This window comes from Sus scrofa, chromosome 1, assembly GCF_000003025.6.
Source record: "Sus scrofa isolate TJ Tabasco breed Duroc chromosome 1, Sscrofa11.1, whole genome shotgun sequence".
NCBI classification, from domain to species: Eukaryota; Metazoa; Chordata; class Mammalia; order Artiodactyla; family Suidae; genus Sus; species Sus scrofa.
The window spans coordinates 262,296,312-262,323,527 of record NC_010443.5 but is presented as its reverse complement, the minus strand read 5'-3'; the positions used below and the strand labels follow the sequence as shown (position 1 = coordinate 262,323,527).

The 27,216-nt window shown below is 54.6% G+C and overlaps 1 protein-coding gene across 4 annotated transcripts; it reads left to right on the top strand.

The window, feature by feature from the left end:
* On the top strand, positions 751-25,971 carry LHX6 (LIM homeobox 6). Of its 4 annotated transcripts, XM_021068367.1 has the most exons (10): positions 753-1,298; positions 2,451-2,522; positions 2,915-3,097; positions 3,444-3,565; positions 12,396-12,616; positions 14,532-14,632; positions 14,849-14,944; positions 15,160-15,334; positions 19,035-19,138; positions 23,762-25,971. In XM_021068367.1, exons 1-10 carry the CDS (start codon positions 846-848, stop codon positions 23,780-23,782), a joined length of 1,548 nt encoding a protein of 515 aa, XP_020924026.1. In that variant the 5' UTR covers positions 753-845; the 3' UTR covers positions 23,783-25,971. The 4 variants fall into 4 exon arrangements, with proteins under 4 accessions (XP_020924035.1, XP_020924026.1, XP_020924043.1 ...); XM_021068376.1 differs by lacking the exon at positions 19,035-19,138 and having other exon boundaries at positions 751-1,298; XM_021068384.1 differs by lacking the exon at positions 2,451-2,522 and having other exon boundaries at positions 922-1,298.

Below are 27,216 nucleotides of genomic sequence, written 5' to 3'. Positions count from 1 at the left end.
AAAATGTGTGTATTTGTTTTTAGAAGATGCTATGTATTTATACGTCTCAGCTCTGTGTGCAAAGAAGGGCACTAAGGACATGTGTCCACTTGTGTTTATGTGTTGTATGTGAACTGTGTAAGGCTCTATCTTTGAGTTTGAGGCTTTTGTGTCTGAGGGGCTGGGGGCTGTGTCTCCTATCTAAATGCCTGGGCCTCCCTGCCTTCCCCACCTCTATTGATAAAGCCCTGGAGAAGGTGATAGGTGTTAGACTGGATGGCTCAGCAAATTCTCAAAAGAAGGCGGGTGTCCCAGGCACTCCCTCCCTGGGGAAGTCAAGGAAGCATCCCCCACCCCAGAATTCCCCTTTCCCCACCTGGCCCAATCCCACTGAGAATAGGATATAGCCCAAGTCCTTGGTGTGTGCTCTTTGGTTGTTACGGAGCAGAGGCAGCTGTGCAGGTGTGTGAGAATGTATGAATGCCTTGTGCTCGGTGTAAATGAGGCAAACAGGTAATCATTTGCATCAGGATGTACACAATCGTACCAGGCAAGGAATTGCATTAACAAAGTATAAAGTGTTTTACTTTATATAAGACCTATCTCAGCCCAAGATGTGACCATGGGTCCCTCTGGTATCTGAAAGTGGAGCTGTGCTGGAGGGCTGTGGGTGCCCCTCGAGGGAGGGGCCGTAGTGAGCTGTGTGCAGTGTGTGCCTGCCTGTGCCTTTGTATGTCAGAGTGTCTCTGAGTCTGTCAGCAGCTCTGAATTTCTGTGTGTCTATATGTCTGTGTGTATGTGTCTCTGGGTCGCTGGCTCGCTGTGTGTGTCTCGCTCTCCCTCCGCGGGGAGGGGATTGGTCACGCATGACTCATCTTGAACCGAGCGGGGCTCCAGCGGCAGGGCGGCCGCCACCGCAGCTGGAGGGGGAGGAGGACGAGGAGGAGGGAGAGGAGGAGGAGGACTACGAGGAGCGAGAGGAGGAGGAGAAGGAGGGGGCGGGGGCCTCTCCAAGTTTGTCGGGACCTTCTTCCGAGGCAGCTGCGGCGGCAGCCAGGGAGGCCAGGGCTGCGCGCGGGCCGGGGGCAGGGGCTGGGGCCGGGCCCGGGGCGGCGGGGCCGGCACCTCGGCTCTCCTGCTGCTCCTGCTTCAGCTTTTGCTCCCACTGCGGCCGTGGTCCCCCTCCGCGCGGCTCTTCGTGCTGCGCGCCGGCTGAGCCCGCCGCTCCCCGGCCCATGTACTGGAAGCATGAGAACGCCGCCCCGGCGCTGCCCGAGGGCTGCCGGCTGCCGGCCAAGGGCGGCCCCACCACCGAGCAGGTGAGTGAACGAGAGAGTGGGTGAGCCTCCCGGGCCAGGGGTCGGCAGGGACCGAGACCCAGCCGGGCCCGGCCGGGTGGCGGCGGCCGCAGGGAGGAGGGGTGCGGGGGTGAGCCTGGGAGTATGTGTCTGTGAATGTGTGAGCGCGCGCGAGCGCGGGGCGGGGGGGTGGTCGCGGAAAGCGGGAACACATTATGCAAATGTTGGAGGAATTTCTCAAAAAGCGATTTAGCAAAGACACAGGCGAATCAAGAGGAGGCGAGGCGGGTATTGTCCGTCTGAATAGGCGCTGATAGCGCCGATCCTCCGGGGGTTGTACCGGCGCAACGCTGAGAATCGCGGTGCTGGGCTTGTCCCGGGCGCTCTGAGGGGTTGGAGGGTGCTTTTTCCTCTCCTTGGACGCTTCCGTTTTCTCTTTTGGTCCCGTTTTGCCCCTGATCTAGCCCCCGTTTTGGCTCTGGGTTTCTCTCGGACTGGCCCTCGAAAGGCGCCTGAATCCGCGTCAATATATCTCCGCATCAATTTCGCCCCTCGCGCGGGGCGGACGGGCTCACGCTCTCAGCGCTCTGGGTTTAATTTTCCTCAAAAGCCACCCCCCATCTCTTTTTTATTTTCTTTCTTTCTCTCTTTTCTCCTTTTTGCATTTTGTGTCGAGAGGAGAAGGGAGCGAGGAAGGGGGGTGGGTGGAGGGAGAAAAAATTCGATTTTTAATTACTACCATTAAAAAATCAAATTTGCAATTCTTTGGGCGGCCTGATGGATCTCACTGATTGACAGTTGGAATTGACACTCTGGCTACCTCTTATCTTGGGCATTCACGACAATTTCTAATTGCAGGTAGTTTGTGTGTGTGCGCGTGTTTTTTTTCCCCCTCAGAGGCTTGGATTGCAAGGGAACTAAGCGATTACTTCAAGAGCCACGGGTTAAGTGCAGGGAGAGGGGGAGAGAGAGGGAAAAAATCCAATCCAAATTCAAATTGCTTCATTAGAGAGACACCGCTTTTGTGGGGAAGGGCTTTAAATGCCCACTACAAAGTTAGGACTCATTGTTCCGCGCCGGTTTATATAACAGGCGCGGGGAGGCGCTGGGCTCAGGCTGCGCGGAGCCAGTTCTGCAGCCTCGGCCGCCTGCGTTCCCTCCCCCCTCCCCCAGGTGATGGCCCAGCCAGGGTCCGGCTGCAAAGCGACCACTCGCTGCCTTGAAGGGACCGCGCCGCCCGCCATGGTGAGTTCGTTTGGCCCTACCTTCGGCCCCCGGTCCCCCGGCGGCCGGGCCCTGGGGAGCTGACCCGGCTTTCCGGCCCCGAACAGCTGCCCTTGCGCTGGGGGACTCCCAGAGGGCGCCGCCCCTTTCCGAGCCTCGGTTTTCTGGCCGGGAATGTGAGCTTTGACCGCACCTTGTACCTAGGACGTGCGTGCTAAAAGTTGGAGCCGTTCTTTCCTCTCCAGTAAGCCCTTTGATTCCTGTTCTGTAGCCCGTGGCTTGTCGTTTTGGGAGGATTTCGTTGTCAGTTAGTTCGCTGGAGCCCCAGATTTGTCTCCGAGACAGCGGCAAAGCCGGGCATCCGGCTCAGCCCTCAGTTCAGAGCGCGGCTCTCTCCATCTTCCCCACTGCAGGCTCAATCTGACGCTGAGGCCCTGGCAGGCGCTCTGGACAAGGACGAGGGTCGGGCCTCTCCCTGTACGCCCAGCACGCCATCTGTCTGTTCACCGCCTTCTGCCGCCTCCTCCGTGCCGTCCGCGGGCAAGAACATCTGCTCCAGCTGCGGCCTCGAGATCCTGGACCGGTATCTGCTCAAGGTGAGACGGGGGCGGGGTGTTGCGTGTGTGTGTTGGCGGGGTGTGGGTTGCAACCCAGAGGACTGCAGGGAAGCGGGCCGGCGCCAGGTCCACTAAATTTTCGAATCCTGGCTTAGCCGCAGCTTGCTTGACTGCACGTCTTTGGACAAATCTTAGCGTCGCTCTGCGCCCCCGGTTCCCGTCTGAAAAATGGGCAGAGTTTATTTCTACCTCCTTGAGCCTCAGTGTTGCACAAGAAATGTGCACCTTTCACCTCCAGACCTCCATCGGCTGTCTACCGATGGGGCTGGGGAGGCTTGAAAAGAGGCCCCCGCTGAGCTGCCCCCCACCTCCACCCCCTCCCCAGGTCAACAACCTCATCTGGCACGTGCGGTGCCTCGAGTGCTCCGTGTGTCGCACGTCGCTGAGGCAGCAGAACAGCTGCTACATCAAGAACAAGGAAATCTTCTGCAAGATGGACTACTTCAGGTAGGCTGCGGCCGCTGGGCCAGCGATGTCGCTGCAGGCAGGCCCCCAGCGCGCGCGGAGGTCGCCCTTGCGGCGTGTGGTCTCTGGCGCCCGAGCCCGCCGGTCCCTATGCACTCCTGGAAGCCAGGAGGGCCCAGCCCACCGGCTCTCAGCGCCACCAACCAGGAGCTCCAGGTCGCGCGCTGGTGCCGGAACTGGTCCGGGCCGGTGATCTGCCTCCTGTTGCTGTGGCCCACTAGATCTTGGTAGCATCTCTGGCTCGGTCTCGGGTCCTGAGTCTCAGGCTCCAGTTCCGACCTCCATCGTTTCGGAGGATCTCTGATGTTCTCTGGCCGGCCCGCTCTTATCCCAGCCACGATCTGGCTGCATCTCCGATTCGCTACGGCTCTGGGTTCCAACCCTATTCCTACTCCAGCCAAGCCCGCGTCTCTCCCGGGCAGGACCCTGAGCTGGGGTGTGATCCCGGCCGGGTTTGAAGCTGGTCCAACCCCAAGTACTAGCCTCGCATCAGTCTCGGATCGGAACCCACGTTCAAACGCCTCGATCTAACCTCAGACCTCGGTTTCCGGCTGCGCCTCAACTCAGCCCCCGGCGTCGGGAGTGTGGCATTTCAAGTCTGGGGTCCTGCCTGGGTCCCAGACGCCTGTTCCAGTCCCAGCTCCGTCGTCGTTTCTGGCCCCAGCTTCAGCCTCTCCCGGGTCTAGGCTCTGACTTTGGGCCGCCGGGACGGGAAAGGGGAGTCGGACGCTGCTGCTCCCCCGCCCCGCGTAGGATCACCTGGGGCTGCGCTCTCCGTGCCATGGCGCTGCATCCCGGGCCGTTCTCGACCACAGTAGCTCGGCTCATCCTCCCGCCACATCTCCGCCGCTTGCGCGCGCCTCGGCACGCGGCTCCGGCCTGACCCGGTCATGGGGTCGAGGTCATTGCGAGGTCAGAGGAGCAGCAGCTGCCCGCCTGATTCCGGCGGGAAGCGTAAAGCAGGCCCAAAGCCTGGTCACCGGCCTACGGAGTCCGGAAAGAGTGCGCGGGATTGGTTCCTGGGAGGGATTCCTGTTCCCAGGAGCTTTTTCAGGAAGTAGAGAAAGCTATTTCCCTACAACCTCCACTCTCCATCCGCAGACATCCTTTCCATTCTTGCCTCTGGACCCCAGCCCCAGAAAGATGCCCAGTGTCAGGCGGTCAGGCGAATGCTGTGGAAAGTAATACTGCCCCCCCACCCCACACCACCCCAGCCACTGATTCTCTGGGAACTGGGAAAGAGAGGACCTTGACTCTAGGGGGAAGCTTGCAGCATTTGAGCCTGGGGTACTCTGAGAAAAACCTTAGGAGACCTGGTTAGAGAAGTGGTCTCTTCCTGGCTTACGGGCCTGAATGGAAGTGCAGCAGCAAGGGTGTGCATGGGGAGGGTGGCTCTACCAGTTGGATACCAGCAGGCAAGGATGCTTGTGTGTTTTTCTTGCTCAGATCTGTGCAATGGCACTGGGCGAATGTGTCCATGAGCAGGATGAAGGGTGTGTGGGCAGCATGCTTGTTCCTTTACAACAAGCATTTGTTTTTTAGTCCCTGTGTGAGTGTTGAGAGTGTGTGTCTGTGCCAACACTGGGACCTTGTATGGAGGTGTTTTGTGAGAGGTGGTCAGTAAGGTATCCCATCTGGACTGGGATCTGGAGGTGAGGTGAGAGGATGAGGTGTCATTCCCCAGCCCGCTGCACACCCCATTTCTGGTTATGACCTTCACTGGCCCTGAGGGCTCAAAGGTGTGATGTGAATGTGGACTTGTGGCTGTGGGGTGTGTGTATGTGAGGGTGGGATTATCATTGCATGATGTATAACCAGAGTGAAATGTGTTTCCCTCCACATCTGACCCTTTGCAGGCCTGGGAAGAAAATGGAGCTTAGGGTCCCTGTCTAACCAGGTCCTGTCTCTATGCCTGACTCCAGTTGGTTAAAAAAAAAAAAAAAACCACCTGCCCTTTCAGGTCACCTTGGTTCATCAGTTAGCCAGGGACAGGGGCTTTATCTGGGGGAACGCAGCAGGCCTCTTCCTGCAGAGTGAGGCAGGCTTGAACCTCGGTCCTGGCTCTCCTGATGATGATGGACCTGGCAGCCCTGTGAGCCAATTGCCCACATGTTCTTGCTGCTTCTCCAGCCCAGCTCCTGCCCAGCCTCTCTGGTAGATGTGCTTTACTAGACCTTCAAGGATTATTCAAAACCACCGTTCAGCACCTCCACTGGCTGTGGAGTCCCCTTTCCCATGGCAGCGACTGGGCTCCATCAGCCTAACCCTGAATCACTGGGTAACATTGGGCATATCATGGCATCTCTCAGCCCTCCATGTCCTCCTACCAGTGTTACCTCCCTGAGCTGCCAAGGAGGCCAGTGAAGAGAGGCAGGCTCAGTAGAGGCTCCCTAAATTGTAGGTGCTGTGGGCATCACTGATGGTGGATTCCGGCACAATCCCCTGGTGGCATTTCCCCAGGCAGTTTGAGGAAGAAGGGATGGGGCTGGGCCGTTTTCGGGGCTGCACGTTCTGAGCGCTAATCCTTTTCCAGTGACAAGAGCCCCCAAAGTAGAACTAAAACAGATTTTTTTAGTTAGGAAAATGGAGGGAATGAAAAGCTCACATTCTCTGGATTAGGGAAGAATTGTGGCTCTTCTGATCACTTCTCTCCAGCCAGGTCTCCCTGAAGGCATAACTCAGCCCTGGCAGCCCCACCTGTAACAAAAATAATAAAACCCCCCAAAAGGGAGAGAGAAGAGCAGGCAGAGCGCCAGGCAGGGACTATTGTCTGCTCTGAGTGGCAGCCCAGGCTCTCTTCCTGGAGAGAGCAGGAATGGTGGCCCTGGAGGCAGAGCCCCTCACTGGAGCTGGGGCTCAGCGGAGGGGCCCTGCACTGAGATTCTCTAGCCCACTGTTTCCTGAAGCCCAAGGTCAAGGGTCTGATGGGAAATGAACTGGAGCACTCACCCCAAAGAGAGGCCAAGATCTCTGAACAGGATGCAGGGAGGGAGGAAGTGGCCAAGTCTCCTTGGAGGGGGCATTGATGGCTCCCAGGTCCTCTGGCTTCTGGTCTTATCCCCCAGGGAAGGGTTTCTTCTGGGTTCTACTCCCCATCTTGCCCCTCCTTGACACAGGCTGTACACACCCCCCTCTTCAGTTTCCTTTGGTAGAACCGGCAGCTTTGGGGGCTCAGGAAGCTAAAGTTAACAAGACATTCCAAGATCATCAGGGCAAGAGGCTGCAGAGCCTGGGTGGGGGTGGTTGGTAGGGAATCTGGAGGTCCAGGCTTTGCACCGTTGGAAGGGATTGGTCTTCCTCTGGCTGTGTGCCCTCAGTGAGGTCGCTGGACCTCTCTGCCTCAGTTTCTCCAGCTCTCCACCCAAACAAGGACCTCACTGTCTCTTGTGGGTTCAGCCAGATTTCCACCTCTTCTCACTCCCTGAGTCCTAGCAGAAAAAAAATTACCATCAGGACAATATGTATTGCTTTTAATTTCTTCATTTTTTGCAGGCTAGGACAGTTTTTCTTTCTCTTTTCTTCCAAGAAGTGAAAAAAGTCCTGGGAGAGGGGTGGGGAATAGTGTTTCTTTCTGGGGCATTCACGCCTCCACTGCCGGGACAGCTTCCTCCCGCCCACCAGCCTGTGGTTGCTGCCCCCCAAAGGTGGCTTGGACTGATCTACAATGCCTTCTGGGTCCCCCACCTTCTGAAGCTTCGGGCCTATTACAGAGTGGAGGAGATGGTGTCCCGAGAGAGTGGAAAGTGGATAGAGTGGAAAGTCCTGCGCCCAGAGTCCCACAGGGATGAGGACACTTTCAGGAGACTGTACTGGGCCCTTCGCTAAGCCAGAAACTGTGTTAACCCTTTACATCTCATGGCTTTATCTCACTGAATCCTCAGATCCACCCTGAGAGTAGGATACCGTCTTAATCCCTACATTATAGGAGAGGAAACTGAGGCCCTGAGTGCTGAGGTCACATAGCTAATAAGTGGCAGAACTTGGGTCAGCCCCATGGCTGCCTGACTCACCATCCCAGTGTCTCAATATTCAATACACTTATTCTATAGGTGAGACATATCAGCCCCCCAGCCCACAAGGTGAGGCCTGTGGAATGGCCAATACCTCCCTGCCAGCCCCGCCTGGTCTGGTTGGCTTCACGCAGGGAGCATCCACTCTGCTCAGAGTGTGACTGTCCCTGGGTGGGCCTTGGAAGTCCTAGGGCAGGAGGGAGTTCCTCAGAGGCCCAGTGGCTGGAGCAACTTTGCCAGGATCAGGCCACCAGGGTCCCCAGGCCCTCTTCCCTCCTGACCATGGAAGTGGGGAGTAAAGGGTTAATGATATCGACTGGCATTTATGCGGGGTGGGGTTCAGGGAGTGCCTGGGGGCGATCCAGGTGTGTGTGTGGGGGGTAGCTGCCTACTGGCGGTCCTGTCCCCAGCTTGGTCCATGTGACCTAGGGCAAGCCCAGAGTCTTCTCTCCCTCCTTCTGCCTTGAACCCAAGCTAGGACCCAGGACTCCAGCGGGAGAACCACCCCCTACCCTGGATGGAGGGTCTCCTGGGAGGCTTAGAGCTGGGAAAGGCCCCCCACCATGGCCTAGAGCGGCCCAGCAGACGCCAGCTGTTGCCGGACAGATGTTGGGGGAGCTGAGAGTGAGTTCAGGGAGGGGCCTCGGGCTGGGACCTCCGAGGAGCAGACCGTTTTAACCTCTTAATTGCCGGTTCAGTTGTTTGAGGCTTCTCCTGAGGGTTTGCACAGAAGAAAGGAGCAGAAGAAATAGGAACGGCTCCACCTCTGATCCCCCTTGTTAGCTTCTTAGACTCTCTCCAAGGCTCTCAAACATCCTGAACACAAAACAAGTGAACACTGGTTTGAGTGCCAGCGCTTGGTTCACCAGCTTCTTAACTAACGTTGGCCTTCCCGCTCTGAGCTAGCTTTTCGGAAAAGGGGTAGCTTAGTAATGGGGTCAGAGGTTGTAGTGAAACTCGGATGGGCTCTTTCGCTGAGGCTCATTCATTCAACAAATAATCGCCAAACTCCTATTCGGTATCCAGGAGGCCGACAGAGCTAGCCTGACTTGAGCAACGGGCGCACAGATCCCTCCGCACAGCCAGCCGGAGGTCTCCGTTCTCTACTACCGGGAGAGAGGGCAAGGTGGTGCGCGTCGCCCACTCTACTCTTTTCACCAGTTGCTAGGATGCGTAGCCTTGGTCCAACCCCTTTCCAACCCCAAAGCGCCTATGTGCTTTGCGCCTTTGCCCTGTGGCGCGCGCGGGGACCCAGGGAGGGGCGCGCACAAGGCTCGGGGCGACGGGGGGTGGCCGCGCCCCCTAATCCCTTTGGCGCTCCCTTCGCAGCTCCCGAACACCCCTTTCTTGAAGTTTCGTTGTCTCCGCCGCCGATTTCGCTGCTTCCGGAATCCGGAGGCTCGGGCCTCGCAGCCCGCCTGGGAAGGAGTCTGTCGGTTTGTCAGAGCCTCGATCCGTAAGCCTCCTCGTGCCCCTTGTTTGTGCCATTGACCCCGTCCCCGGGTGGGGGACACTTGCCAGAAGCAGCCCACAACGCATCCGAAACTGCCTAATGGCCCCCAGCCCCCTCCAAGGATCCGACACGAGGATGCTTTCGTTGACTGGGCGAGCGCGGGGAGATCCTAGAGCAGGGGACAGCTCTTGGCATTTGGGGTGACACATGGAGGGTGAGAAAGTTGCTCTCGCCTTAGAATAGTGGGATGAAATCACCGTGAGCAGCAAAGAACGCGCCCGGGCGCCGTGGACTCCCAGAGCGAGAAGATCAGGGATGTATGGGGAGTCTTGGATGAGTCCTGGAGGAGAACGAGGAATCACACAGAGCCAATAGCGAGAATCCCGGGAACCTAACACTCTGGCGCAGCGCACAGATCCGGAACACGGAGACCACGGGCTGGAGACGCTGCCGCTCTCGCCTGCCTCTGAAGGCGGGGACCTTCCCCTCTCCAGCTCTTCCAGCTCTCTGGGGACACACTCCCCGCTAACCGGAGTCTGCAGGGGCCCCGGGCCCTGAAAGCAGGAGTTTTCAGGACCGAAAGCCCGGAGTGGGGACGCAACTCTGTCAGACCAGGCCCCTTTACTATTCATGCACCCGGGGGATTCAACTCTACGCATTTACGCATCTCCTGTGCGGCTGCCTCTGCAAGTTCTAGAGTGCTTTTGCACTTCGGAAGGGACCTCAACCCCTGCTCCATACTGTGTGGTCCTGGGCAAGTCGCTTGTCCGTTCCGAATCTCTGATTCCACGTGTGCAAAATGGGCGCCAGAGTACCCACTTACGTGGTTGCGGCCAGTTGGTGCAGTGCAAGAGTTGCGTCCAGAACCCCTGGACCACAGCGAGGGCTCTGCACTGGCTGGCCCTTTTTTCTCCTTTCAGGGGGTCAGGAAATTCTCCCAATCCGATCCAGGAAGCGCAACCCGGGGTCTGCCCCTCAGCGGGAGTAGGCTGGGGTGGGAGAAGCGGTTTCCTCCCCTTTTTACTAAGGGATTAGGAACAGAGACCGCGGCTGAGCGGCGGAAGAGGAATTTAAAGGGTCGGAAACCTCTTCAATTGAGGGGGCGGGCAGTTGACCCGGCAAAGGCGCGTGGGGCGGCCTGAACAAACCGCGCGGCGGCGGACAGGGTCTCCTTGCAGCTCCTTGGCCGACAGCGGCATTGGGGGTATGTCTGAGAGCCGGCGCAGGCAGAGGCCTCCGTGCTCCCGCATTCAGTTCAACCCGAGACCGAGACCGTTTATTCAACTGGCAGTTGCTTTCATTTGCCAAGGCAGGCGAAGCTGTAACCAGAGCACTTTGGCTGGGCTGGTTCCTCCACAGACTGAGGTGTTTGTGGGTGCTCCTTGGGGGATGGGGTGGGGAGCGTGTCTCTGGGGACACAGAGGCAAATCTAGATCCTGTCCCAGGAATGCCAGGGGTGGAGAGGAGAACCAAAAAACCTGACATTTACCAATTGGTGCAATGGGTGCTGAGAAGGAGTTGGGGTGGGGGGGTGTGGGAAAAGGGAACAGGCTGTGCAAGGACCTGGGGTGGGAAGTGCTTCCGAGGAGCCGTAAGATCTGGGACCGACCTTCCACTGCGACTGACCAGGACTCATGCTTGTGTGAGGCTGAGGGATCTTGAGGAAGGTTAGGGAGGAGGTGAGCCAGAGAGGATGTGGGTCTGCTGGGCTTTGTAAACTCCAAAGATCTTGGACCAGATCCTGAGTAGAGAGTGGAGTCACCAGAAGATTTTAAGCAGGGCAGAGGATAGGATAAAGTGTCCATGCTGGAAACTTCATTGTAGTCATGGTGGAGGATGAGTGGGCAGGGATGATGCTAAACAGGGAGCTAGGCATGGACACTGGCAGTGAGGGGCCCATGATGGGAGATTGGCTTAGGGGAGGGTGGCCATAGAGAGGAGATGGGTCCCAGAGATACTTAGGAAAGGACACCAGCAGTGCCTGACAGTTGGTTGGATGTGGGTTGAGGAGAGGAGGAGTGTGTGATTTAGGTTTCCAAGCTCGAGAGGCTGGATGAGCACGGGTACCACTTGCTGAAACAGAGTGTGCACCAGAGGGAAACTGAGGCTCAGGGGATTGGGACAGGGCCACAGGGTGAGTCATCCACTTAAAGAACAAACTTTCCCTGGTTCTCTGGGGATTGGCTTTAGGTTGACTGCTGGGACAGAGCAAACCAGACTCTGCTGCTTCCTGGAGAGGCTCCCAGTCTGGTGGTGGAGGCAGCCACACCCAAAGAGCCACACCACAAAGGGTGAGGGGAGAGGCAGAACCAAGGAAGGCTTAAGAGAGAGTGGGGCATTTGATCTGGGCTTTTTTGTCTCATTAGAATGTCACAGGGCTCCAGAATCTGGGACTACCTGGTTGCTTAATAGACTACAAAGTGCTCAACAAATAGCAGTAGTCATTGCTGTTGTCACCTAGTTCTGCTCAGGGTGAGGAAAATGAGAACTCAGAGGGGTTAAACAATGTGCCCATGGTCACAAAGCCAGTAAGTGCCTAACTGTCTATGCTGCTAAATAATTCTGAGCTTCTCTACAGCTGGGTTATAGTTTATTCATCTCTGGAGTCAGACTGGCTAGAGTTCTATCCTTGTAAGCTGTGTGACCTTGTGCAAGTTACTTTACCTCTCTGGTCCCCATTTTCCTCATTTGCGAAATGAAGACTAATTGGGATAATCAACATAAAACACTTAGAATCTTGCCAGGCAAGTGGTAATTGCTCTCAAATTTACCCATATTATTACTATTATTGTATTTCCCATAACTCTTATGATATATATATATATATATTTTTTTTTTTTTTCTTTTTAGGGCACACCCATGGCATATGGAGGTTCCCAGGCTAAGGGTCGAATCGGAGCTATAGCTGCCGGCATACACCACAGCCACAGCAACATCAGCTCTGAGCTGCATCTTCGACCTACACTACAGCTCATGGCAACTCTGGATCCTTAACCCACTGAGTGAGGCCAGGGATCGAACCTGCAACTTCATGGTTCTTAGTCGGATTCGTTTCTGCTGAGCCATGACAGGAACTCCTTATGATGTATTTTAATGAGCAGATTAATTCTATATACAAATGTAACTGATCATTGTAGGAAATTTGGAAAACTCAGAAAAGCACCAAGAAGAAAATAAAAACCACCCACCAGCTCACCTTCTAGGTGGGGCTTGGCTGCAGTGGGTGATGAATCCAGACAAAGGGAAATGCATGAGTGAAGGCCCTCAGGAACCTGGGCGCCCTGGGGCCACTGGGGTTTGGATAGCCTGTCTGAGCCTGGCACCCTTTTCCCTGCTCCATGTCCCGCAGCCGGTTTGGGACCAAGTGCGCAAGGTGTGGCCGACAGATCTACGCCAGCGACTGGGTTCGGCGGGCACGAGGCAACGCCTACCACTTGGCCTGTTTCGCCTGCTTCTCGTGCAAGCGCCAGCTATCCACCGGCGAGGAGTTTGGCTTGGTCGAGGAGAAGGTGCTGTGCCGCATCCACTACGACACCATGATTGAAAACCTCAAGAGGGCCGCCGAGAACGGTACCCAACCCGCCCCGCCCAGTAACTGGCCCCACCTCGGCCCCCAGCCCTCTTTGATCCCACCCCACCCCAGCACCTCAGGGACTGCCCACATTTCTCTAGCGCCAGCCGCCCCCTTTATCACCTGGAGGTAGCGTGCGGGTGGGGCTGCGCACGGACCTTGCACTTCTGGCTCTACCATTTGATTGAAAGTCACTGCCCTTGCTTGCAAATTATGTTTCTGAATCTGTAAAACGGGATTAATGACAGGATACCTCAAAGGCAGCTGAGCTGACATGTGGTAAAGCCAAGAGGCACTCCGTGAACCTAGAGATGATTCTCATAATAGGGCAGCTTCAGTTTTGCTTCTGGCATGTTATGCGGACGTAGGAATTTTCCTTTCATCTCTAGGCCTCAGTCTCCCTAGTTGAAAGATGGATGTTAGGCTAGAAAGATCCCTAAATCTCTTATGGCTTGGATACTATGATTTCCCAAGAAACTCAGGCCCAGGGACTGATCTTCCAGGGATTATAGAGGCTGAACCATAACAGGTCTGCCCCATCCTAGTGCCATGACTACAGCAGGGCCATTATTTTCTCCTGCTAGGATCAGGGCTAAGTGGGTCTAGGTGGGGAACAAGTGAAACTGGGGTGCTATGAATTTACCTGCAAGTAACTGGGCAAGTCAGTAATGGAGCTGGATGGAAGCCCAGGAGCCAGAGTTGCCCCCACACTGTGACCCATTGGGGACTCCATCAGGCTCCTTCCATACCTGGACCAGTCACAACCACCCCTAGTCACAACCTTGCTGGCTACACTCTGGCTCTCACAGGCTTGGCTTCAGACTCCTATCACACAGGGAATCTTGAACGCTTAAGGCCTCAGATCTCCTTTACTGCCCAGCCCTCCGTTTTGGCTACTGCTTTACTTTTTAAACACACACACATATCCATCATAGAAATTTTAGAGAAGGTAGTTAAGCAAAAAGAGGAAAATAAAGATCACTCCACATGCCACCACCCCTCACATTTTAGTGTACATCTTCCCAGCTTTTTGTTCTATGTATGTATGTTGGAGTGTTTGTTTTGTTCTTTCTTTCAACATAGTGTTTTTCCTAATTAAAAAAAAATATGAACTGTGGTGGAATTCCTGAAGATTTTAATTTTCTTCTTTGTGCTTATCTGAATTTTCTGAGTTCTTAATAAGGAGCATGTATTACCTTTGTATTCAGAAAAATGAGGTATTAAAAATAAAATGGGAATGTATCTAGTGTGATCATAAAAGTAATATAAGTGGAAAGAGAATAACAGATACTCCAGTTAACAAAATTAAACCTTAGAGAAATAAGGTGATGACATATGATTGGAATGATGTATGATTGTTGTGAAAGCCTCAGAAGTTGCAGAAACATTGAAAGTAGAGTCTCCACAATTGCATTCTCCTCTGCTAACACTTTGATGTATATCCTTCCAAACTTTTTGCTTCCATCCGTTTTTACAAAAATTAGGATCACAGTTCTGCAACCTGCCTGCTTCCCATCTCCACTATCCTTAGGTTTCTCCAGTTTATCAAGGAGGGAGCCCAATTTGGGGCGCTAGTCAGCCAGCTGTCAGAATACTAGTCTGAAAAGTCCAGGGCAGGGACTTTCTTCTCCCTGAGCCTCAGTTTCTTCAGCTCTAACACGAGGATAGTGCCGTCCTCAGGGCTGTAAGACATAAAGGGCACACGGAAAGAGAAGTGTCTGGTAATGAGCAGACGCTCAGAAATGGAAACCCCTTCCCCAAAGACTGAGCTCAGGGACTAGGACCCTGGGATCCCCGCGCCCAACCAACTCCGCTCCTGACACTTCCAGGGACCAGCTCCCCCCACCCCCGTCCTTTCCAGGCTGCCACTAGAAGAGATGGGGACGCGTGGTCAGCCACTTCTGTCGCCCCCAGGGAACGGCCTCACGCTGGAGGGGGCAGTGCCCTCGGAACAGGACAGTCAGCCCAAGCCAGCCAAGCGCGCGCGGACGTCCTTCACCGCCGAACAGTTGCAGGTACTCTGGCGGGCCGCGAGCTGCCGGTGTGGGCGGGGCCTCGGAGTGGGCGTGGCTGAGAGGGCCTCCTGGCCCCGCCCCTCCGCCGGGACCCGCGGGTGGCGGGGAGGGGCTGCAGCTGTCTGGGGCGTTGCCTCCGGGTCGGAGCCTCTGATTGGGCCGAGGCCTTGGCGACCTTTGCGGGCTCGTGCCTCACCGCCCCGCGGCGCCTGTCAGGTTATGCAGGCGCAGTTCGCGCAGGACAACAACCCCGACGCGCAGACGCTGCAGAAGCTTGCGGACATGACGGGCCTCAGCCGAAGGGTCATCCAGGTGGGGCCAGGATGGGCGGGGCCTTCGGGTCTGGGGCGGGGTCTAGGGACCGGGGGGGCGGGCCCTCGAGCGCGTAGCTGGGCTGCGGCGCCGCGGGTCTGGGGCGCACGTGCCCGCTCTTCCTCAGACTGCGGCCAGCAGCTCGGCTTGGGCTCCCCCGGCGGCGCGTCTGGCCCCTTTCCGCGAGGCTGAGGCTGCTGAGGCTGTCGTTCCAGGTGTGGTTTCAAAACTGCCGGGCGCGTCATAAAAAGCACACGCCACAGCATCCCGTGCCGCCCTCCGGGGCGCCGCCGTCCCGCCTCCCCTCTACCCTGTCCGACGACATCCACTACTCCCCGTTCAGCAGTCCCGAGCGGGCTCGCATGGTCACCCTGCACGGCTACATTGAGAGTAAGTGACCGCGACACCCTGGCCGCCCGGCCTGTGGGAGAGGGGGGGCGGGGAGGAGCGTTCCTGGGAGGCGGAGGTGTGGGGAGGCCTCGCTGAGCCTCATGCGTAACGATGAGGGTTCCGCCGTCCCTCGGACCTAGTGGCTGGGGAGAGGAGTGCAGTTTCCCGGCTCTGCCTCGGTGGAGCTGGACCCTTAGTAGAGGCAAGCCATTCAGCCATTCGAAAAATACTTTACCAGCGCTCACTCTTGTGCCAGGGCCCGGGGACTAGGGAGAGAGCAAGATGGGTAAAGTACCTGCCCTCTGGGGCCTGAGTTCTGGAGGGAGAGACTACACGGAACAATACCAGATAGATGAGCGTTTGGTTTTCATTGTGGTTATTCCTATAGTAAGGATGGGGCCGGGAGTGTCTGGAGATGTCGCTTTTCAGCAGGCTGAGACCGGAAGGATGGGTAGGAATTAGTGAGACACAGGAGTGGCGGAAATAGCGCAGGCAACAGAGGAACCGGATGTAGGCAGAAGGCATGGTGGCATGGGTGCATTTGGAGTTGCAGAAGAAAGCCAGCGTGGCAGGAGTACCCTAGGCTGTGAGGCTGTGGGCAAATCACCTGACCTTCTTAAATCTGTTTCCTCATCTGTAAACTGGGACATTGAGAATGTCTACCTGACAGGGTTGTGAGGATCCACTCATTTATTCAGCAAAGACTTTCTGAGTGTCCTCTGTGCCCTAAGCACTAGCATACAAACAGAAGCACAACAGAAATACAACAGAAACACAACAGCTGCTTCTGCGGCTCCCTTTGCAGGATGGGAGATGTGGGAGAGACAGTAAGCTAATAAAGGGGGCAGGGCAGGCATGTCAGTGGGGACTGAGAGGTGGGAAGGTGGGGTGGCAGGTTGTGGTGGAGTGATCTTGGAGCAGGAACCTGGGGGGAGAGAGAGAGAGAAGCCCTGTGCATTTCTGGGAGATGAACATTCAGTGAATCTGCTACCGAGCAGGTGCTTATCACAGATTTTCTTTCTCTTTGAGGTTGTTTCTATTGATTGTTTCCTCAGAACTGGGTGTAACCAGAAATATAGAAGTGGTGACAACATACCCACAAACTCAAACCCTCCTTTCTCTGGCTCCAAGTAAAAGGGAAGGGCGGTCAGATAGAGCCCAGCTGTGTCCTGAGTCACTGCCATGTGCTAGGCACTGTCCTCACACATGTGTCTAAACATCAGAGATCATTAACTAATAAGTTACAGATGAGGAAACCAAGGACCCACAGTAAGTTGGTGGGAGTCAGGATTCCTTAATGATCAAGTGGGCTTTAATGTCAGACTGTGAGGCTTCAAATCCTGTCCCTGCCACTTACTAGCTGTGTGACATGGGGCAAGCGTCATAGCATCCCTGAATACCAGTTTCTTCATCTATGAAAATGAGTACAATGTGTATCCAATCTCTTTTTGAAAAGAAAGAGAATACCTATCTCAAAGCAGTTTTGTGAGCATCAAATGAGATAATTGACTTAATGTCTTCAGCATTTAGTAAGTGCTGGATAAGTATTAGCTGCTCTTGTGTTGGTGGCGGTGGTTCTGGTTGGCAGAGCTGGCTGTGCAGAGTCCTGCCTACCCCACTAGGCTGCCAGTTGGAAACCATGTCTCTTTGTTCTGTTCCATTTCTGAACCGTCTGCTCAATAGGAGGGACTCCCCACCCCCTTTCTTTTCTAAACAATGACATGTTCAGGCTGCAGAGAGCTCATTGACAATCTAGTTCATCTGTTAAAGGCGGCAAGAACCAAGGGCTTTCTAGGCCCCAGCCAGCACTTGCTGTGGAGTTGGTAATGGATCTTGGTGACCCCAGTGGGGACTGTGGGTGCGGCCTCCAGAGCCGTGCCAAGATTCTGCCCACACGCTTTGTTGGCCAAGCCTAGAACTGTCTTGGACACCTAGAGAAGGGGCCGAGGTGCCCTTTCCTCTTCCCCTCCAGGTGAACCTAGCCTGGCACAGGAGGTGTCAAGGGTACTCGGCCCTGTTGCCTCTTGTTGCAAGACTGAAGGTCACCTTAGCAGTTTTCTTTGCAGTTCACTAAATTTACAGACTCCTGTGTTTCCTGGAGCCTTCAAGCTTGGAATCTGATACAAAAGCTTTGGAACTAGACCCCAGAAATAAGCACATACACACATAGTTTTCCATGTGATCTCAGGGTGTTCATGGACCCCCTAGAATACCCCAGGTTAAGAATAGCTCATCTTGGAGTTCCCATTGTGGCTCAGCAGGTTAAGAACACAGCATAGTGTCTATGAGGATGCAGGTTCAATCCCTGGCCTTGCTCAGTGGGTTAAGGATTTGGCATTGCTCAAGCTGCAGCATAGGTTGAATCTGGTGTTACTATGGCTGTGGCATAGGCAGGCAGCTGCAGCTATGTTTTGACCCCCAGCCAGGGAACTTCCATGTGCCACAGGTACAGCCATGACAAGAAAAAAAACAAACAAGCAAACAAAAAGAATCCCTCATTTTACACAACCACTTTATTTTATAAACAAGGGAACTGTGGTTCAAAAAGGCACAGTGTCTTGGCACATTGCTTTGTCCTAAGTTATACATCAAATGTAAGTCTGGGAGTTCCTATTGTGGCTCAGTGGCTTAAGAACTTGACAAGTATCCATGAGGATACAGGTTCTGGCCTCTCTCAGTGGGTTAAGGGTCCAGCGTTGCTGCAAGCTGTGTCATGGGTCATAGATGTGGCTTGGATCCTGCATTACTGTGGCTGTGGTGCAGGCTGGCAGCTGAAGCTCTGATTCGACCCCTAGCCTGAGAACTTACATATTCCACAGGTGCTGCCCTAAAAAGACAAAAAAAAAAAAAAAAAAAAAAAAAAAAAAGGGAAAAAATTGTAAGTCTGTGTACAGGGCTCTTTCCCTTGTGACCAAAGAGGATGAGGCGCAGAGAAGAGCAAGGCCATAGACTCCTCTACTGTAGTGGTAAAGAGGCTAAAGCATGAAAGATTTGGGTCTGACCTAGGATGGACTTCCCCTCACAGTCTTAGGTGTTGGAATAGGCCACAGAGATTCATTCAACAGATATTTAAAGGGTACCTACTAGATGCCATGCCTCATTCGAGGTCCTGGAAGTCCTCAAAGATCTAGAATCTAGGAAAGACAAAAATCCCTGCCCTCATTGGAGTTTGCGTTCTATCTGGCAAAGACAGATAATATCAAATAAACAATAAAAATATGCATCAGATGATGGTAAGTGCTAAGGAGGAAAAATTAAGGCTGAGAAGGATGGAGGGTGGGGATGGCTATTGGTGTTGGGTTGCCATTACAAATAGTGTGGACCAAGGAGAACATCATAAGGTGACATATGAGCGCAGAGCCCTCTAGGAAGTATGGAAGAAAAGCCTTGGTGATACCTGGGAGATAAGATGGTCCAGTGCCCCCAGGGAGGGTCCTAATGGGTGGGGTACAGCCTTGTGTGTAGGAGGTGTTTAAATATATTCATTTCAATGAGCCGAGCAGTGATCATATAGCACTTCCTAGATTGTAAAGATGGTAGAGCATTGCAACCAGCCTTATTGAAATACTGCCCAGGGCCCCCCAGTTGCTAAGTAGCAGAGGTGAAACTGGCCCCAGGGCTCCAGCCTGCCAAGCGCAGGACTGGTGGGATCCTGCATGGAAGCTGGGGGATGGGCTCCAAGGCATCCTCTCATCCACAGGTCAGGTACAGTGCGGGCAGGTGCACTGCCGGCTGCCTTACACCGCGCCCCCCGTCCACCTCAAAGCCGATATGGATGGGCCACTCTCCAACCGGGGTGAGAAGGTAAATGGAGCCCGGTTGGGTCTGGTGGGTCAGAGCCGCTCTGCCGGGAATGAATTTCTAGCAGGGTTCTCATCGCTGAGCAGGCACCATCATGCCGCTTTGTGGCAGACCCTCTGCCCAGCACAGTCAGGCCCCCACTGTGGCCCGCAGAAGTCCCTTGAGCAGGTGCCAGCGTGTTCCAAGTGCATGGCCAGCCTCCTTGCAGCCCCCTCTGTCGATAGCTGGCCATCTCTTTTTCAGACTGGTGAATTTAGTTTGCTCAAACATTGCGGTTCCAAGGAGGGCTTATATCACACATCGCCCTGCCTCTCACCATCTCACTGGTTTCTCCTACTGCCTCCTGTATATTCCTGTCTATTGGGAGTGAATGTTCCAAATGGGGGGCAGCCCCCCCCGGGGGGGGGAGGGCAGCAGCTCAGCCAGTGACCTTGGTCAACTGGCAAGTCCTCCTTTGTGGAACCTGGTCTCTGGTTGGCTCAAGCATTAGGACTGAACATCCAGAAGTTGCTTAGATGTCACCCAATCCAGTGGCTTCAAAGCTTTGTTTTTAAACCCAGGAACCCAAGTGTTTACTTTTTGCCATAACCCACAGAGCTGAAAGTGGGCAGAACTCTGGGTGAAACTGCAGAGGGAGTAGGGCCCTACTTCCCTCTCAACTCCGAGGCACCTCTCAGAGAGCCTTGAAAGCAACTGCTTTAAGACACCCTCTCATTATAGAAATGGGGAAATTGATGCCCAGGTGGCTCAAGGTCACAGAGCCTGAATGAGAACCTGTGTCTTTATTCATTCACTTGTTCATTTATTCAGCCAACTCTTGCTATGTACTAACTGTGCCCAGGAGCCCCAAGTCCATTGCTAGGAGCACAGAGATGAGGAAAGCATAGACCTGCCCTTGAGGAGGCCACCAGTTACGACACAGCATGCTCAGACTGTGATGTGGGGCCCAAGGGAGCTGCGGGATGGGTAGGTACAGCTCAGGAGAGATGCAGGAGGACTTCCCGGAGGAAGGCACGTCTGAGCCAGGCCTGAAGGCTGAATCAGAGTTCCACAGGGAAGGGATGAGCCGCCACGGCTCTCAGGCAACCTGGAGCAATCCATGGCTGCTGGCACACAGGCTTGGGAGGAAGAACAGTGAAGGGCAGGGGCCTCGGGCTGTCAGGTGGAGGAGTGTGGACTGTGGTGGGCCCTGGAGGCCTCCTTCAGAAGCATCACTTAGTGGTCCTTAGAGAGGCAGGGAGCTGGGAGTCAGTGGATGTGCTGGGCCAGGGAGAGAGGCCAGGCCTTTGAGCTGAGCGACACCGTGTTGCACGTCAGAATCATCTGGGCAGCTTCTGAAGATGCAGATTCCTCAGCCCCATCCCTGGAGAGCTGATGGGGAGTTCAGGGGCGGGGTCCAGGGCGCTGAAGGTATGATACCCAGCCCAGGTGATTCTGGTGGGCAGCCAGGGGTGGGTTGTTCCTCCAGGACAGCAGCTCTTACTCTCCCTCCTGATGGAGCACCCGCTATGTACGCAGGGCTCTGGGCTGGGCACCATGGAGGGAGGGAGGTGGTTGTGGGGGTTACAGACAGCCTAATTGGATGGGTAGGTTTATAAGTAAATGGTAATACATATTGAACCCGAGTGGTACTGAGCTGACCCGAGTGGTACTGAGCTCGCCCCAGGAACGTCCCCTTGGAGATTGTCACTCACAGGAAGGGCTGCTTGGTAGAAGCACTTTACATACACATGTTACCTGATGCTTCCCAGTCACCCTGTGGATATGAGGCTGGTGTCCTCCTGGTAAAGATAAGGAGACAGAGGCTCAGAGAGGTGACCTGACTTGTCCAGGGATGCAGCATGTCTGTTAGACTTTGAAGACTGCCTCATTCAGGAATCACTTCCTTCTGTGCTGCACTTTACAGTTTGCATAGTGCTCTTCTTTGACCTTGCCCTTCCCAGCCTCTCTGGGAGGATGACTGTGATTGACTCCAGTTCATACCTGCAGAAACTGGGGCTCAGCTAGAGCAGTAGCTTGCCCAGGGTCACACAGTGAGCATGGGTACAGCTGGCCTCAATCGTAGGACTGCGGGCCTCAGAGCTGGCGAGGGGGACTGCAGACATGAGCTGGCACGATCCCTGTCCTCAGGGGGTTGGTGGCTTAGAGCAGGAGGTGGGCAGTGACACCCCAAGGTGACATGGAATTTGAGGTGAGGGATGCACATGGCCTTTGAGGACCCAGAGAGGGAGTGACCAGTTTTAAGAGAGAAGAGCATGTGCCAAGGCACAGAGGCTGGAGGAACCTGGATTTGAGGGATCCTCCGGGGTTTAGCATGGCCGAGGCCCAGGGAAATGGGGGAAGCTGATGGGGGTGGGGGTGGTCACATAATAAAGGGCTTTCAAGCACAGGGCCCGGGCATTATCTGGAGGACAGAGCGGAGCCTTGCAAGGGATTGGGGCTGGGCTCAGTGCTGTGAGACGAGCCCTTGTCTCCTGGTTTCTCAGTTAAGCTTGTGGCTCTGTCTGGTTCAGCCTGAAGGTTGAGCTAGTCTTGGGTCTGGCAGCTTTGGCTGTGATGGTTTCTGGCCCCTGGGTTTGGCTGCTGAGCCAGAGTTCTCTCTGGCTGGGCCATGTCCCCAACTTCACGTCCAGCAGCTCTGCAGAAAAATGCCTCCCCCTTGTTCGGGATCTTCCATCCTCTCCCTGTCAGACCTTCCTGCCAGCTCCCAAGGACTGTTTCTGTCCACATCTTGCCAAACCCATGGGGGCCTGGCGGGCTGTGTGTGGTCAGTCTGTGCAGAATCACACAGGCTTTCTTCCCAAGTCCCTCCAGGCCTGAGCCGGCCTAGCTGTGGGGAGACTCAGTGCCCCCCAGGGCAGCCCTCTGAACCCACTCATCAAGACCAGCGCTGGCCTGGCCAAGGGAATGGGGCGCTGAGCATCCAGGGTAGCACCCTCTGCCTTTACCAAATTATCACTGGGCCACATATGCCTGTGAGTTTCCAGAACCACATCTCTTCCTGGTCATGGCCCCTCATCCCACAGTTTAGTGCTTGGAAGGCCCTTAGAAACCAGAGCCCAGCTGTCATGGATCAGATGGAGAGACTGAGGCTCATGGACGGGGAGGGCCTTTCAGAGTCATCCCTCTTGAGAGAGCTTCTCTTAGGAAGAGCCCAAAGCCAGGCATCTGGGAGCCCAGAGAAGAGCATGGCCCTGGGTTGGGGTGTGTGTGGGGGCGGCAGTGTGATGTGAGCTCTGGAGTCAGGCAGACCCAACCCCAGTTCTGCCACCTGCTCACTTTGAGACCTGGGAACACAGTGCGCTTCCCTGAGCCTCAGTTCCTTCGTCCACAAAATGGGGCTAATAATCGTTCCCACCATGTAAAGTTGTTGCTGAGAGCAAATGCCATAACGCGTGTAAAGAGTCTAACATAGTGCCTGGTGCACAGAGAGCGCTCATAGATGTTGGTTATCGTGACCATTACTCTCAAGGAGGTCATCACTGCGACTTCCCTCCGTCTCCTCCTCGTGGTAACCTACCCGGGCAAGTAACTTTCCTGATCACAAACTGGAACAGCCCTAGGCCATGCCCACTTGATGTCCCTGGACCACTTGAAACCTCCTCCTGACACTACTGCCAAAAGGCACTTCTTACTGGAGTTCCTATTGTGGCTCAGTGGCGAATCCAACTAGCATCCATGAGGATGCAGGCTTGATCCCTGGCTTCGCTCAGTGGCTTAAGGATCCGGTGTTGCCATGAGCTATGGTGTAGGTTGTAGATGCGGCTTGGATCCCACATTGATGTGGCTGTGGCTTAGGCCAGTGGCTATAGCTCCAATTGGACCCCTAGCCTGGGAACCTCCATATACCGCGAGTGCAGCCCTAAAAATACAATTAAAAAAAAAAAAGGCACATTTAATTTGCCAGACAGCCAATAATCCTTGACCTGAACTTCAGGGGACTGGCTGTGTTGGCAGCAGTGAGAGGTCAGCCAGGCACTTTAGGTGGGAAGTTGTGAGGGAAGGAGGCAGTTGGTTCCTCTCCACCCACTGCCAGCCACCTGCCTCTCAAAGTTCTTTCTGGGCCACATGAAGTACTGGGCTCGTGGCCTGGTGCTTAGTAAGCACCAGTGAGAACTGTCAGGGGGCCTGGAGAGGTGGAGGCCGTGGGTGTAATGAAGGGAGCTTGCTCTGGAGCCAGGCCTGGGTGGCAGCACTAGGTCCTCCCCTTCCTGGCTGGGTGATCGCAGCCTCCCGGTGCCTTCCTTGTAAAACAGAGATGCTGCTGGGATACCCCGGTGGGGCTGAGGCAAGGGTTCTATGACGTCATGCATGTCAGGCACTTTACCCAGTGCCGGGTCCAGCGTCCAGGAGACATTTGTTGCTGCTCTTGAGTCTCACCGAATCCTCCCCCTTCTGAGAGAGAGATTTCATCATTCCCGTTTTACAGATGAGGAAGCAGGCTCAGAGAGGTGGAGTGAGTTGCCCAGGGTCCTGCAGCAAGTAAGTGACTGAGCCAGGATTTGAACCCAGACGTGGACCCTGGGCCACCCTCCTTCTCCATACCTTGGAGGACCTCTTGTTGGGGGGGAGGCTGCCGGATAGGGCAGGCTCTAGCTCAGCTACCCCCCACCCCTCCTCTTGCAGGTCATCCTTTTTCAGTACTAACGCTGCCAGCGCTTCCGCATCTGTCCATGGGCGCCCCACAGCTGCCCCTCAGCCGCTGAAACCCGGAGTTCGAGCCGCTGCCAGGGATCCACCCGCTCCACGTCCACCCCTCCTCCGACGTCCTGCCCGCCACCAGCTAGGCCCCCAGGCCTGGCCTTCCCCTCTCCTGCAGAGAACCAGAACCTGCCAGGAGCACCGCGGAGTCCTTCTCCCGGAAGGCAGAGCTCCCTGAAATTTGGAGTCAGGGTGAAAACAACAGCCTTGTTTTTCCCATTTAGACAGGAGTCATCCTCAGCTTAAGCTGATCACAATAGCAAAAGGCCGAATTGAATTGCGTGACGCCAACAGCCTTCCAATTTACAGGTTTTCTTTCCTCCCATGTTGGCCTTTATTTACTCCTTCCTTGGAACCATCTCTGAATTCTGAATAGCTGACAACCCCATGTTATCCATTCTGTTGCTTTTGTCTGGAAAACTCTACAGTGTTTGTGGGATGTCCCCAAAGGAAAGCTATGTTCTAATTTTATCATTTCCATCTGTCTGGTTATGTCAAGTTAATTCAGAGAGAGAAAAGACACTGACCAACCCTGAGAGGCCCAATAGGGCAGAGATGGAGGCCTGCCTAGACCAAGAGGCAGAGGGGGTAAGCAGAGCCTGGGAGGGGACAAAGACCCCCATTGGTTTGGAGACCCAGGAGAAGGATGTGGCACCTTGGGCTGAGAGAGACACTAGCCATTTTAAGGAGGGGAAAGAGGAAACTCGGGGTATGTGTTGGGGGCTCTGCCCCCACCTAGTTATCCAGCATCTGTGCAGGAGACATAGTAGAGGTGGTCTTTGATCTGTGAGGTGACATTTCTCAATGTTTGGACAGGTTTGAACTGGGGACCCCTGTTGGCTACTCGTTGACTCCTGATGGGGATGCTTGGGCCTCTTATGGGGAACTGGAGAACAGAGACCGGGGAAATGGCAGAGTGGTCATTCTGGACCCACCTCTGAGTAGATAGAGGGGGCCCACTGCCTAGGTCAGTGTGCCAAGCCCAGGATTCTGGCTGTTGCTTCTGGGCTTCCCCATCAACCCTGCCCAGAGCCAGCCCCACCTACCCCTGAGAACGCAGGCCAGACACAGCTGTGCTCTCATCCATCCTGTCCTGCTATAGCTCCTCCACCCCAGACTAAAGGTCTTGGGCTCCACGCAGCCATGATTTATGTTTTCAGGGGACGCCCATCTGTCCCAAGCTTATCCTCTAATTATAGAAATACTTGGTGTCCTGATGCATTTCCCGCTAGAGGCTGCTAGTAAGCATGTTTCAGCCCAAGGTCTTCTTCCTGCTTTGGTTAACCTGATATGTTGCTTTTGGAAGGAGACTCTAGAGCAGGGAAAGCAAGTTCATGGTACAAAGGTATCGGCTGTCCCTGTTTTCACCCCTGGCAGACATCGCTAATCGATTGCAGCACTCTCTATCTCACTGAGTCTGGATAAGGTTTCAGAATCCAAATGCTTGAATTTGGCATTTAAAATGAAAACCTATATGCCATTCTCACTATGGGACCTGGAGGAGGGCTGGGCGTGGATGCAACCCCCAAAGGGAACCTGCTTCTTTTCCCTTTCGAAGATGGTTCCAGCTGACTCAGGGCAAAGAGAAGGCACCCATTCAGAATGTGATCAGAGCAGCTTGGTTCAAAATTCACCCACCCTGCGAATAATGTGTGCCTGGCCCAGTGCTTGGTGCTTATGCTAACAGGAGCAGCTTGGGTCTGATTGCTGATGTTTGGAGAGCTCTCATGTTTCCTTTGATTTTTTTTGCTCCCAATGATCACAGTCCCAAGCACAGTCATGTGGTGAGTGGGTGGCTGAGCCCTGCCCTGGGTCACCCAGTACCCACTCTGCCTTGAGCCTCCCCCACAGGGTCTGTTCCTTACGTGGATCACATGGTTGTAGCATGTTGCAGTTCAGACATGTCTCCACTAGCCTGTTAGAGCAGCCTGGGAACGTACAGGCCATCAAGACTATTTATTTAAATACGAAACAAAAGGGGGGAAACACATCCACATGGAAAAAAAATTGTAAGCACTTTTTTGTAAAACCAATGTCTGTTTTGTTACATACCTTTCATGTTGTGCTTTGTAAATGTCTTATTTGTGTAATAAATAAAGTTAATGCAAGTAGAAGTGCTGGCACTTACATCCAGAGCATGATGGGATTCCATTTCTTTCTTCTGCTCTGGTGAAGGGCTCAGGCTCGGGCCTGGCCCCCAGAGTATCTGGGCCGCTAGACAGTGAACCCTCTTCGTGGAAAACTGGTTCTGGTTCCCAGCTAGGAAACTAAGCATTGTAAAGGCAGGACGGTGGGTTTCTCCTCTAATCTAAGCTTTGAGGGCCTTCAGGCTGGCTGCTGTCCTCTGTCCGGCTCCTGACCTTGTGCTCTGCTGGGCCCCGTGCTGGTTCCGCAGGCTCAGCGAGGGCCCTTGCGGAACTGTCAGCCAGGCAAATGCTGTAAACAGGCAGATCCCGCCCGTGTGCTGTTGGCATAGAGTGGGGCATCTGAGCTATATCCTTGGATGAGAAGTTCATGAAATTAGGTTCAAAAGAGGAGATGTTGGGGGTCTGGGAGGGAGGCACAGAGGAGCCTGATTGGAAGATGGGGGAGAATTTGATATGACGAAGGGAAGGGGCAGGGAGAGAGGGCTCAAGCCTTGGCACAAGACTGGGTCTTACAATGGCCTTGTTGGGTTGCAGAGCCATCACGTAATCTGGGGAGTGACAGGGTGCATCCTTCTGCTGGTTGCCAGATTTTCTTTCAGCAGCAGAACCATTTGTTCAAACCAAAGCCCTCCAGGAAGGGAGTGGAGTGGCTCTTTGCCTGGTGCGAGGTATCCTTGCCCCCCACCCCGCCCCCACCCCACCCCGTAGCCCTGCTCCAAGTTGCTCATAAGCCTCAGCTCACAGTATACATTGTCATACCCCAGAAGGGCCCCTCTCTTTATTAGTTGTTGTGTTCTGCATCTCTGACCCCATTTCATCCCCCCCTTCCATTCTGTCGTACGATTTAGATATGTTTATCTTTGAAAATAGTTTAGTTTAAGTTTTTTTGTGTGTGTTTCTTGACATCAGTGTACTTTCTATGTTCAAAACACAGTTTGGAAAACCCCAGTGACATCAATCCCATCTTTCTACTGATATGACTGTTGCTTTGCAGGGGGAAGGTGATCCTTCATCCCTCTATGGCTCAGCTGAGCAGGCCCAGCCCTCCCTTGACTCCTGGCTCTGCCCTAGCATGCCACTCATGGGTCCCTTATTCAAAGGCTAGTCTCCCACCCCTGCAGACCTTGGCAGAGCCCTTCCGGGCCTGACTCCCTCTCCTGGGCTGCCCTTGGTGATCCAGCAGACAAGGTGCAGGGGGTTGCAGGATCCAGCAGCCTCTAAGGAGGGAAAGTT